Source organism: Impatiens glandulifera, chromosome 1, assembly GCF_907164915.1.
Source record: "Impatiens glandulifera chromosome 1, dImpGla2.1, whole genome shotgun sequence".
NCBI classification, from domain to species: Eukaryota; Viridiplantae; Streptophyta; class Magnoliopsida; order Ericales; family Balsaminaceae; genus Impatiens; species Impatiens glandulifera.
Genome location: NC_061862.1, coordinates 25023571 through 25036774, shown reverse-complemented (window position 1 = coordinate 25036774; position 13204 = coordinate 25023571). Strand labels below are relative to the sequence as shown.

The 13204-nt window shown below is 32.3% G+C and overlaps 1 protein-coding gene across 2 annotated transcripts; it reads right to left on the bottom strand.

Annotated features, from left to right (window-relative positions):
- Nucleotides 1–3723: 3723 nt before the first annotated feature.
- Nucleotides 3724–12530, bottom strand: LOC124920966 (dymeclin). 2 transcript variants are annotated; one of them, XM_047461558.1, is made up of 18 exons: nucleotides 12050–12530; nucleotides 10448–10687; nucleotides 9818–9881; nucleotides 9609–9738; nucleotides 9389–9533; nucleotides 7831–8076; nucleotides 7664–7748; nucleotides 7444–7546; nucleotides 6792–6917; nucleotides 6601–6714; nucleotides 5754–5872; nucleotides 5529–5613; nucleotides 5361–5453; nucleotides 4618–4707; nucleotides 4407–4526; nucleotides 4222–4313; nucleotides 4094–4151; nucleotides 3724–4014 (listed from the first exon to the last, which is right to left on the bottom strand). In XM_047461558.1, the coding sequence occupies exons 1-18, from the start codon at nucleotides 12231–12233 to the stop codon at nucleotides 3940–3942; spliced, it is 2169 nt and encodes a 722-aa protein (XP_047317514.1). In that variant the 5' UTR covers nucleotides 12234–12530; the 3' UTR covers nucleotides 3724–3939. The 2 variants fall into 2 exon arrangements, with proteins under 2 accessions (XP_047317514.1, XP_047317513.1); XM_047461557.1 differs by having other exon boundaries at nucleotides 3724–4022; nucleotides 4096–4151.
- Between the last annotated feature and the right edge of the window lie 674 nt (nucleotides 12531–13204).

Sequence of the window (13204 nt, the reverse complement as noted above, 5' to 3'; positions counted from 1 at the left end):
AAGTTTTGACCATAAAGTAGTTAAACTTAAAATAGAAAAAGAATTCCCTTCAAATTCATAAGCCCTAAATCATTATTGGATGAGTGAAATTAGAATTGGCATTGGAATTACAATTTCAATATCAAGATATTTGGCATTAAATTACAATTCATTTCCTATATTTGAAAAACTATAGAATTATAATTCAATCTCAATTTTTATGTTTGTAAAAAAGAATATAATAAAATAATTTTAATCTATATTATCTATTTTATTAAAATATTGGTTTGACACAATCAATTAGGATAGTTAAAGGGTCAAGAGATTTTTTTAAGTTTCGATTTTCAATAAAAAAAAATATCGATTCAACATATTAACGTCGTATATTAAAAAAATTACCGATTCGACATCTTAACTTCCTAAATTTAAAAATAAAATATTAGTTCAACATGTTAACTTCTTAAGTTTAAAATGTTAACTTACTAAATTATAAAAAAAAACATCGGTTCAATATTTTAACATCCTAAATTTCAAAAACAAAATTATTGATTGAAACTTTAATCGTGTTTTAAATAATAAAATAATAAATTGTTTTGTTTGAAAAAAACATAAAAGAAATAAAATTTTGGAATTATAATTCCGACCTAAAAAGAATGGAATTGAGAACTATAAAATCACACTAGATTGAATTGCATTTGAAGTCTAATCCAATTTTAATTCTTAATATTAAAGGGTCTACCAAACTTAAGAATTAGAATTGGACCCTCCAATTCCAATATCAATTTCAATGTTACCAAACACACAAATTGGTTACCATTTACCCAAAAGTCAAAACCCTAAATGGCTAAATCTCTAATCCAATGTTATTACTCGACTATTTAAATACGAAATATCTGAAGAGAATAAGGCCTCGAATTATATTCATTGTCTCAGATTACGAATAGTTAAATGCTAAAGTGGTGAATAAGATCACTAGCTGGTTAGCAGCTGAGTGCTGAACTGGTGAGTGGTGAGGAGTCTTTAGACTGACAAACTATTCACTGAGGACTTAAGAGCAGAAGAAGATTGACGCAACTAATATAGTTTAGACTTTTTTAGGGTGGGCTGAAGCTCACCACAGCCCACCCTTTACGTTCGCTCCTGAGTTGAGTTGAGTTGAGTTGAGTTGAGTTGAGTTGAGTTGAGTTGAGTTGAGTTGAGTTGAGTAACCCAAACTAAATTTTGGTTTTTAATTCATTTTTTATTGTTTAACAATTATTTAATTTATTTTCCCGTTTAATACGTTTTTGACTTAATCAACATTTTTTTAACTCATATAATTAATATTTATCTCATTTTGACCCGTTTAACAATTGTTTCATTTATTTTGATTCGTTTAATATGTCGTTGACTCGTTTAATACGTTTTTAGCCTGTTTAACACATATTTGTACGAGGTATATCAAAAATATCATACCGTAATATATCAAAAATATCGATATTTTTGGTATACCGGAAAAATGTAAGGTATGATACCGATACCGAAATTATTGGTAATGTAAAAGTATGAGATTTTCAAAATTTTGGTATATCAATGTATACCGAAATAATATTTATAAATTAAAAAATATATATTATATAATACATATAAGAAAATAAATAAATTTGATATTAATTATTTAATTACATAATCATAATTTTGAAAATTAAATCAAAATATAATTGTATTGTAATATAATATAATTCAATATATGTAATCTTTAGACATTCTATTTTATAAGATATAAAATTAATTTTATTTCATTATAAAGTGTTTGATTTTTTTTCAAAACAGACTTAATGAAGTCTAATATATTGTCAAGTTTATCTTAAATACAAAATACGATTCGAAAGAGAGAACTAATAACTTCAAAACCAAAACTCCATATAACTCCTAAACATAGTAAGAGTATATTTAGGGAATACTATAAAAAGAAGACAAGAGAGTTGGTTGATGAAAGAATACAACCAATCGGGGTATACAAGTACTGTTAAGTTGAGATTCAAGTCGTGTCTGGAAGTACCAATGGGTTGACAAACCAATTATTAAAAATGTGTAAGTTGAGTCCACTCTATGAAACAATTGAGCCTATAGAGGTGATAAAAGTCAAATTATATTGACGAACGAGACGATGGGGCAAGAAAGTGCTTTGGTTCCACATACTTTTAACTAAAAAAAGGTGTGAAATAAAATTGACCGAGTATGTGATCCTCGATGAAATGTCATTTAAAGTTGTCGAAGGAAATGGGTTTGTGAGCTTATTACATGAAGCACAACTGAGGTTCAAGGTTCCTGATCGAAAGAAATTTGCAAGTATGGTTTTTGATTTATTCTTAGTTGAATTATTTTTTTTATAAGTTAATATATTTTTTAGGTATCAAAGGTTTACAAATACCATATCGAAATTAAGGTATACCGAAAGCAAGATATACCGAAATCAAAGTAAGGTAAAGGTATGTATTTTTTCTATACCAAAATTTTAGGTAAGGTATAAAGTATGAATAAAAATTAAGGTATATCGTACCGACCCACCTTACTTTTGACACATTTACCACGTTTTGGTTCATCTAACACGTTTACAAAATGTTTATTATATTTTTTTATCCGTTTAATATTTTAATTAATAAATTAATCGATGAAATAATATGTGGAATAAATAAATAAGGCCTTGATTATGGTAAACTTTATTTATTTTTAAAACTAACTAAATATTAAAGAGATGTATTATTGATTGTCTATATGTTTTAATAACATAACAATTATGATTTATTTTTTCTATTACTGAACTGTATATCAGAAATATATTATTAATAAGTTTTAAAAAGAAAATATTTGTTATTGTTTTACTTTACTAAGTAGTTAAGAAGTCAAATAACAATATAGTGAATGAGAAAGCGTGAATTATGAAAACTAATTAAATAGAAAATAATTAAATTTATTTAATTTGAGTAATTAGATAACCTTAACTCAACCCAAACTAAATTAATTTATCCAAATTAATATTTTGAATTTGAGTTAGAGTTGGAGTTTGAGTCAACCAAGATATACTCACCCCTAACCAATGTTTTAAATGGCGGTAGGCGGTAAGTGAGTGACTACTGCCTCGGGTGCTTAGGCGGTGTCTAAGCGGTTGAAATAATTTCACTATATAAATATAAATAAATTTAAATATAAATATAATAAAGATATTCTATAATTATCATTTTATCAAAAGTCTAAATTAATATTCATAATCAATCTAACATAGTAAAATTAAAATAAAAAAAATAAGACTAAGCAACTAGATGATCAAGCGAGTTGAATGAAAAGCAACCGAGAAACAACTAGATAAGAAACGAGAAATGAAGTGAAAGGTAAAATGTTATTTTAAATAAATATTGAATAAATAAAATATCCAGAGTCAGAGTCCGCCTCATGGGGGATGGTGTAAGATCACCTACATCCTATGCCTGCTTTCTTGCATCTAGAAATCGACCGCAAGAAATTGTAACATCTTATCATAACCTAACTTTCATTCAGTGTTTTGAAACAGTACATAAAATAATACAAATAAATAAATAAACAAAAAAGCACCATTTGCTTATGTAGAAAATGAAATTACTCTTGGAATTTATAAACCAAAATCCATAATAATAATAATAGAGGACAAAGCTTGGGAGGGATGGTCCTTCTATTCATTCCTCATTTTTCCCACTATATATGTTTTGTTTTAATGGAAAAAAAACATAACGAAATGTCTCCTCATCCTCTTCTCATTTATTACAGAGATTCTTCAACTATATTCATATCAATGTCAAATGCCCCCTCCTCCCCAGCTACAAAACATTATATTATGCACATTAAAAGAATCAACACACAACCGTATATATTTCTTCGCTATTTTATGTTATATACATCATCATCATCATCATCCCGTAATTTTGGATCTTCTTCTACAATCAATCAAACTTCTTCTTCTTGCACAGAAACACTGAGCCGGTTCAAGTCACTGCTCTGTCGTTCGTATATCATTTCTTCCTGCTCGTATATAATAACATAATCAGCAGGTAAAACTAAAAAAGCCACTTCTTCCATTTAAACATTATTGAATACTTACGTCAACAGGAACGTCAATTGGAAACAAGTTTATGCTGCTGCCATTAAAACTGAAAGCGCTGCAAGGAAGGATAATATTGTCAGTACCATCAGAAGAACACTTCAAAGGAAAGTTAGGTAGGTCTGTACCCATTTGATATGGCTAGTTGCCACACATATGGAATGAAAAACTCTTCGGGATGGCTTTCTTGCTCATATGTAAAGTGCAACTGAGTGAATATCTGTCACGTATAATTAAGCAATATAAATAATAATCAACGAAAAGATAATTTCCTTCAATGAACAACAAGCTTGAACTGAAAAACAAGCATTACTCTCATGCTTTCTCCTCGCCAGGATCGGGTGGTGGTAATTATAACCTGGAGAACTGTCTCCACAGACCATTCACCACCTGTTGTGAGTGCATCCATGCGGCTATTGAAGAAATCCAACACCTGGAAATTTTCAAAGTGGAGGTTAAAAGTTAATAGGAAACAAAAATAAAAAAGTAGAAATTAATTAAATGATAGTTGGTTTGTAGATTACGTTATAAATATTCTCAAGAAGCTCATTAAAGCGTGGGTGATCTTTGAAAGGCTGGAAAACCTCTTGTCTGTGCATGATTGCGTATACCACCTGCTCAAAATGTAGATGAAATATCAATTTGAAAGAAAATTAAAGTGGAAAATGTGATTACTATAGTTAGAAATCACATGATCTAGAATATGATTTGAATGCTCATCAAACGGAGGAAGAATCTACATTTGTTATGTTTGTTAAAATTCACAATGATCTAGAAAAGAATTTGTTGCTCATTCAGAAAAATCTCTATTCGGAGCTTGTTTGATGTGGGGTTATTTGAAGAAAAAAAAATATTGCTTATGAAATAAAATCTTGTTTTATGAATAGGTGGGTTTTTTGGATTATATTACTAAAATGTTATTTTGTATTTAAAATTTAAATCTTATAAAAATAAAGGGTATTTTGGTATTTGGTGAATTAAGTGATTTGATGGTTGAAACGATATGTGATAAAAGATTTTTTTTTTTTAAATAACTCAAGATCAAACAAGCTCCAAATTAAGAAGAAAATCATTCTATAATTAGATCATGGTGCAGAAAATAATCTGGATCAACATCCAAAAAACATCTTATACCATATGGAAAAGGAGAAAAAAATCACTTTCCATAATAACATTGGCAATTACTTTTCCTGTGACAAATACCATTTCCAGATAGGCTCAATGTTGACCTTTATCGCGTATAAAAAACATATCAAAAACACAGTACCTCTGGATTTCGCGGTAGGGCGTAGGTCAAAATTGAATTCAATATCTCCAGAACTATTCTGAGGAAGTCAGTAAATATATGCAATTCTGTTGACTGAGGCAAACAAAAGATACAAATGAATAAGATAAACGGCGACATCAAATATAGGTATAGAGTTTCTTTTAGTACCGTATCTTCAGGAAGGTTATCTTCTACCAATTCCCCGTTTTCTATAGGAGTTTTGTCAATTTTCTGATCTGATAATTTGTTGTACCTGTAAATGTAATAACACAACGACATCAATGGATGGCCAGATATCCTCTACTGACACTGCAAAATAATCAGAATATATATATATATATATATATATATATATATATATAGAGAGAGAGAGAGAGAGAAAGAGAGACATACTTGCGTGCTAGCATATCGAATAGGCTTACTAGCCTCTGCGATGCATAGGAACTCAATCGATGGACATGAGGTGCCATATTAGCCAAAGTAGCAAGGCAATTGGTATGCAGGTAGACATCCTGAAGCCAATAAATACAACCAGAAATATTTGTAAAAAAATTTAGGTATAGGTACAACTTAGTAATTTAAGTGTTCATTGTTAAGTAAGATTGAATTGATTTAAACTTCAGAACTTATTTGTATCTCTATGCTCACGCTATTTAATTAAGGAACCACTTGATAAAAATGAAAATTAAGATCTTAACATTGAAAATTAAGACCTACTTTAAGTCAATGAATATATAATTTTATATCTAGTTCTTAGTAGATTTCAATTAAGAAAGATGAATTAACTTAATACTATATATTTATTTTCAACTCTACTTTTAAATGATTAAGTCACATTTATAATCAGTTATAGCAGTACAGTTACTAAATAATCTAAATGCTAAATACAATTATCACAGACCATCTAAGCATACTAAAATGAGAATGATAAGATGGATATTCAAAATTAAAATAGAAATAATATGAAACTTGCATAATTCTTGAGGATAGGAAAATTAGTGAGAATGATTTAGAAAAGAGACCCTTAATAGTTTTTACTGCTGCATCTATGACTGATGGGTAGAAAAGGTTTGACTTTGAGAAATATTACCATGCAAATATGCTCATGCATAGCAAAGATTTAGTTCAGGGACTAGCTCATTGACCATAAGTGATGTGGTACGGGAAAAGGCTATGCTTATTTACATGCAGATCTTAAACAAGCATGCACTAAAAAATCAATAAATTCTGGGAATCTTACACGCATCTTGGATAGGTTGTACTTCACAGTCCTGATGAGGATTATCACCATCAATGAACCGAGAGATGTTTGGTGGAGGAGACGTTCTTTATACCATGGAACACTGGAAATTGTCTGCAAGAAGACACTAACACAAATGAAATCTAATTCTTTGAAATTTAGGTAAAATCCAGTACTAAGGAAGTTCTTACCAGTTTGTGAATGCTTGCATTGAAAGAGGAGTCTTGACTGAGTATTAGAAGAATAATCAACACCATGTATATCTGATTTGATGTTCTTTTTGATGCATTATATAAAGTCTCCAACATGGGCATCAACTGTGGTTCAAAAAAATATAAAGAATGAGCTTGAAAGAAACTGAAGCCATGCAAAGCTTGTATAATCCATATCCATAAAGACAGCTAACTGAGGGCTAAGAAGGGATTCATGAATACTGAGAGTAATGAAATCTTGTAAACATTAATTCATATTGTATCTAAAAGGCCACCTGTCCAATCTGTTATAACAGATTGATAGCTGGCATAACTGCCAGGGTAAGTTTCTACAAGAACCATTCTTGAGGAGCTTATTAATAATAAAAGTGCATACATCTGTCCATCTTCTAGAATATTTCCTTTGTCTAATCCCTTTCCAATGCTTGTGAACCCTCAAGTGTGTATATCAAAACCCATACATGAATTCTAAACAAAATCTGCATAAGCTTTCTATCCCTACAGAGTTGTCTATCTTCAATTAATTAGTCCTTGCAGAATGTCCAGTCTATATACATAATACATTTACAAATATTAAAATAACAAAAATGGAAATCTTACACAAATTAAAATGGTAGTTTCAATAACATACCAGGGTATCAATATCTGTTCTCACTAAGACATATTCCAGAAAATCTGCATTCCCATGCACGAAAGAGTAAAGTAGTAGGATAGCAGTCTCATCAGCTAAAGACCTGAGTTAACAAAAGTATTAGAGTTATACTAGCATGACCACTAAATGAAATCTAGCCAAATAACAGAAAATTAAATCTGGATAGGGAAGCGCTAATAAAAGGTCAATAGATACTTACATCCCAAGGACATCATAAAGAGATGCAAAGGGAAATCTGACAAGAGGGGCACTATGTGCATTGCCTTCAATATCTGTCCGATCAACTGCAAGCAAAATTTTGATTCATTCAGCCCGAATTTATAAAACAAATAACCACTCTAAAATAAGACTGATCACAAGTCTTACACTCAACGTCCCTCGCACTTTCCAAGGCCTTGCGATAAGGATTTTCAGAAAAGTAGGTATTTTCTCTATGGGCCAAATGTGGGATGGCAATTTCTTCATTTTGGTCTTTCAATGGCTCCTCTTCCAAGCATTTATGATAATGGATCAGAATGAGCAAAAAATGCTGACTGATATCTGCCAGTGGACTTCTTGAAGCTTCACTGCTTGAACGACTGAAGAAATTCAACGGCAATAACATGATATTTGCTGCAAACCATCAAGAAAATCAGAAGACCAGGCATGAGAAACTAAAATTAAACTAACATGTCAACAGAACAAAAACTTCTTTGAGAGAACCTACGTCTACAGAACTATAATGTAGCTTAGGAGCCCATATATTCTAGAAACAGAAGAAAGCTTAGTGGCAATTCCATGGATGTATTAGCCCCACAGACATGCAAGAGAAAAAATGTGTTGAACAAATGAATTAAAGATCATACCAGGAACTGGTTGAAATGATGTAGGTACTAGTTATGTCATTGAAGGAGCAAACACCCAAGAAAATTTGTTGTGGTGAGACAAAAAGGAGTGAGGACTAAATAAATTTCTTGGTGTCATTCCTAAGAAGAGATAAGACTAAATCATCACAAATTTCAGGGACGAATGTTGATGAAAGATGCTCTCATCCCATTTCATGCAGTGTGCAGAGATAAGAAAAGTAGATGATTAAATTTGTTTATACATGACACTCTTAACTTTTTGTTCAAAATTGTAAGTTAAAGAGGTAATGTACTAAAAAATATGTGAAAAAGTTATTGATGCCATTCAAAAACATTGTTGATTTGATTTAACAAAGTCATAATTAGAATGACATTTATAATAAATAAAGTGACACAAATATAGGGCATACAAGTCAAATAAAAAGATAGAATAATTTTTATAGAAGTTGAAATGTGATGATAGAAATTGAGATGAGAAAAAGGATTCTGTCCCCTATATAGTAGCAGCTATTCTAATACTAAAAAACTCAAAATAATATCTTCTAGTCTAACAATTATCCTGTTGAACTAGAGAGTCACGATGAGAGAGTCCCTGCCCTCCCCTCAATGTGGTCCTCCGACCAACGCCTCCCTTCTCAGCTCCAGCACAGACAGACGACGAGAGAGAGGCAACCCAGCCGTATCATGACTCTCTAGTTCAGTAGGATGATTAACTATAAATATATCTAAACAAATGGAGCGAAAGAGGAAAGTAAACTATCCAATCTTCCTTCACTTGTCTCCATTCCCCTTAGTGATTATTTTTCCTTCCATTCTCTTTATAATCAAACGTAAGAAAATGAACAAACCCCAAGAAACAAGAGAGTGAAAGATAACACCTAATGAAGCTACAAATTGCAAAATAATGATGTTGCAACTTGATGAGCTCATGTTTAATGAAGTACAAAAGCACTGCAATGATAGAGACTATCTCAACCCAAAAAGTGTGTAGATAAAAAATTCACTTCTACATAGGGGGGGAAATAAATACAGTCTATTAAATTGCCTTTAGAAAATCAAACAGTTATAAGATCACATACCAGCTGCAGAACTAACTCTCTGTAGCACACCAGGCTGGTCTCCTTCAGGAAAAATCATAAATGATGCACTACTATAAGTTAAGAGAGGTCGAGCAATATAGTTAAGCAGTAGCTTATGGACCACCAAGCCAACCAATGTACTTTCCTGCAACCAAAAGTACACTTTAGAATCACCATCAATTGAACTTAACACTTTGATATTCAAGATCCATGTTACCACCTGAGACATTGCAGCATCAATAAACGGGTGAACATCCATGGGACCTGGTGATGGCCCAGAGATAAGCTGAGTTGAAAAGGCCGTGAGCAAGAAGACAAGCAATTGTTGGTGTAGTTGATATGTGTTGGGGCTTGTGAAAATAAATGAGAAAAATAAGAAGCAAGATCAAACTGCAGAAGAAATAATACATTGGGTAACAAATTACATACCTTACATCTACTTTACCAATATAGTTAAGGACGGTACCCATGACAAGATGAGCAATATCATGATCTGCAGTGAAATACGGGAGTCACGCCTCAAAATATAAACACCTATCAATGCATAAATAAGTTCTGAAAAGTGATCTTGGAAACAATGTTGCATTCACTTCTAAATCTCCCACTAGATGCAACCTTTTGAAGTGCCTTGTGATCATGCAAGAAGCCACCAATAAAGGCCATTGCAAAACACAATACCTGACAAATGAGGACTAGAAAAGTCCTCATTAGCGCTGGTTGTAATGTCTCACTTTTTTTTGTTGGCTCGTGTTACTAAAATTGTACCATAAGCTTGATACACAGTGTTCATAGAAAGTGCTCAAGTCAAATGGTCAGTTACAAACTCCACAAAGAATACCAGAAAGCAAATGCACAAATGACTTTAACTTCAATAACTCAGCATATAGACAAGTTATAGGTAATGAAAGCTGCAGGTTCCATTCAGCCAATCAGGGAAATAGTTAAGAAAACTGCTCCATTGTCCTGGACAGTTATATAACATCCTTTGACAAGCAAGATATAATTCAAATAACAAAATGGTAAAGGATATCCCGATCCCATGAGTTTTAAAGTACTCACCTTGAGAGAAATTACCAGCCTTTGCTTCATTCTCATCCAGAGACATGTATAATTCCTCAAAAGTGCAACTGTTGGCAGTTTCTATCATATACTTTAGAAAGATAGATGAGAGAGAAGCCGCATTGATAGCCTTCAAGAAAGTTGATGGCGGTGCATCAGAAGTAGAAACACACTCTTGCAAGGACCATGCCAGATGAATTAAAATCTTCGCAAGGTGCCTTGTGTAGATGTTGTTATGGGCTGCAACAGAGCGAAAAACATATGTGAAGACCCATGAAAAATGGACCAAAGAACTTCTAAACAGGCAGCAACTAAGAGAACCACATAGACAGCATATAAATATATCACCACATTTCTTTGTTAAATCAAAAGAAGAAGCATACTATGGATCAGCATACAATCATATTCCAGCGCTATGGACAATCAATTAATTTTACTCGTACTATTTAATAATGTGGTCTCTTATCCCGTTAGGCCTGCATAATCTCACTCTTGGTCCAATTTAATGTAGGTCGAGACCCTACTCATGCCTCATAAATGAACTCAATACAGTTTTCATGGACAATCATGATACCATCTCTTGTTGAGAAAACCAAAAGAAGCAGATCATGACAGGAGGAAAACAGGTGAGTGACCTTTGCTAATGAGTTTTGGCGTAAGAAAAAAAAACAACTACAAATTGTAACCATTGATTTCTTTCCAAAAAAAATTAAAAAATGTGACCACTGATCGGGTGTATCTGCTAGAATGGAACAGTTGCAAATAACAGCAAATCATGTAGGACAAATGGTGTCACCACTAGTCAATGGTTCCTCAAAAAATGACGTAAAACTTTCACTTCTAACTTCTCTCATTAGTGTGATGCATGAGACTTGGAGCCACTTTGTTGTCTTAATGAGATTTCACATTCATTCAATAGCGAGATTTACAAGATATCGACAATACATTTTGGAAACAAATTAAGGAAAGACATATGTACCAATATAATCCGATACTTACAGCTACTTATATGGTAACTTAAAAACTGAACAATTGCTACCTCGCATAAAATAATGACTCTACTCGCGAAAAACAAGGAACCAGGGCTATACACTCATAAATTCTCTACAATAGTCTTAAGTCGACGATAAGCAGACAAATTCCCCAAAAAAGTATTAAGTTAAGACCGGAAGAACATTCAAAGAGCTGAAAGAAGTTGATGTGCACATTAATCAAGCCATAATAGCAAATATGATTTAAACTTTTACATGGAAAGCAAGAGATCTCGCAATGATGTCATTTTTCCAGCCCATAAAGTTTCAGTTTCTAAGTAAATTGATGAGTCTACAGAATGAATATCCTCCTAGATAATTAACTAGAGAAGTCTGACAACAAAAGAACGGATACTAAGTATATTCTTTAAAGAAATATTCGACTTGTAATTCAAATTCCATCGATCCTTATCCCCTGACATTCGAACTACACAGTAGGAGCTACAGATCCAAATGTCAATAGCTTAAACAGAAAATGAGGATGCCAATACGATTATAACTGAAAATAGAAATTGCATTACTACGAAAAGAAGTTGTATCAAAAGGCAGAAGATCGAGAAATATTACTAACCAAGAAGATCACAAGCTTGGTCAACACGATGAGCTGGCCACTCGAGATTCAGTGGAAGCTCGAGCAACTTCTGCCAGTAACTGGAAGAAAGAGGGAAAGATTTCTCGCCGACAAAAGTTCCAATTAGGTACTCCGCCGAGTCCTGAGGCCGCGTGGCTCGCGGCGTCGAGGGGACTGCCCCCATCGCCAACCGAGCTTTATTTCTCTAGCACTATGTCCGAGTTACCTCTTCTTGAATGTAGCAGAATTGAAGGCAGGAACTACAGCTTCAAGGATCGAAATACTATGGGCATTGTGAAATGAGAAAAGGATGAATTTGGACTGCCAGATCGAAGCTTGATCCTTAGAAAGAAGACGTTGATTAAGAAGATTTATAGATCGTAGAACGATTCAAGTTGCGACTGGGCAACAAGCACCGAGAGAGAAAGAGAGAGATAGAGATGGAAAGCAACCTTCTTCACGACGTTTTGATTTTTTTGGTATGATGATGGATCAGTACCTACAAAAGTCAGATGTTTCTATTCCCCCAAACTATGCAAAATGGATTAGTAAAATAGAAAAAAATCAAAATCTGTTAAAATTACTTCTAAAAGATATTTTTAATTTTTTTCTATAAAGGATATATATTTATTTTTTAATAATTGTAAACTTTTCATTAAATAGAGAATTAAATGCGAGAAACATTCTAAAAGAAGACAAAAAAAAATGAAGTATTTGATCTTAGCAATGTTATTTTTTCCTTGAAAAATACTACGATTTATTTATTTATTTCTTTTCAAATAGACCACTACATAATTGAGACGAGTGACTTCTAGTTTGTATCGATATTGTTTGGAGTGCTCCAATCATTCCATTGGAGATTAAGGAGATTTTGGATAAGAGACCAAATTTCTTTTGCCATATGGCAATTTAAGAGAAGATGGTTGACTGTCTCCACACTTTCATAAAGAAAGTATATATTTGTCGAATGGAATCCATTATTTAATTTTTAGTTTATCTTGTGTAAGGATGTCATCGTGAATGGTTTTTCATACAAAGAACGTGATTCTTGACGATAACTTGATTTTACATAAGTCCTTCCAAGGGAAAGAAGATGGACTGATGTTGTTGAGGGAAGAATAAATATGATTAATCTCAAAGTTTGGAGAGTCAATT

Excerpts from the sequence above, each read along its gene's own strand:
- LOC124920966 (XM_047461557.1), bottom strand. The coding sequence starts at position 12,233 with ATGGGGGCAGTCCCCTCGACGCCGCGAGCCACGCGGCCTCAGGACTCG. Across the intron at positions 4,708-5,360 it reads CCCTACCGCGAAATCCAGAG|GTGGTATACGCAATCATGCA; the intron begins GTACTGTGTTTT and ends CATTTTGAGCAG. Across the intron at positions 4,527-4,617 it reads TTCTTGAGAATATTTATAAC|GTGTTGGATTTCTTCAATAG; the intron begins GTAATCTACAAA and ends GAAAATTTCCAG.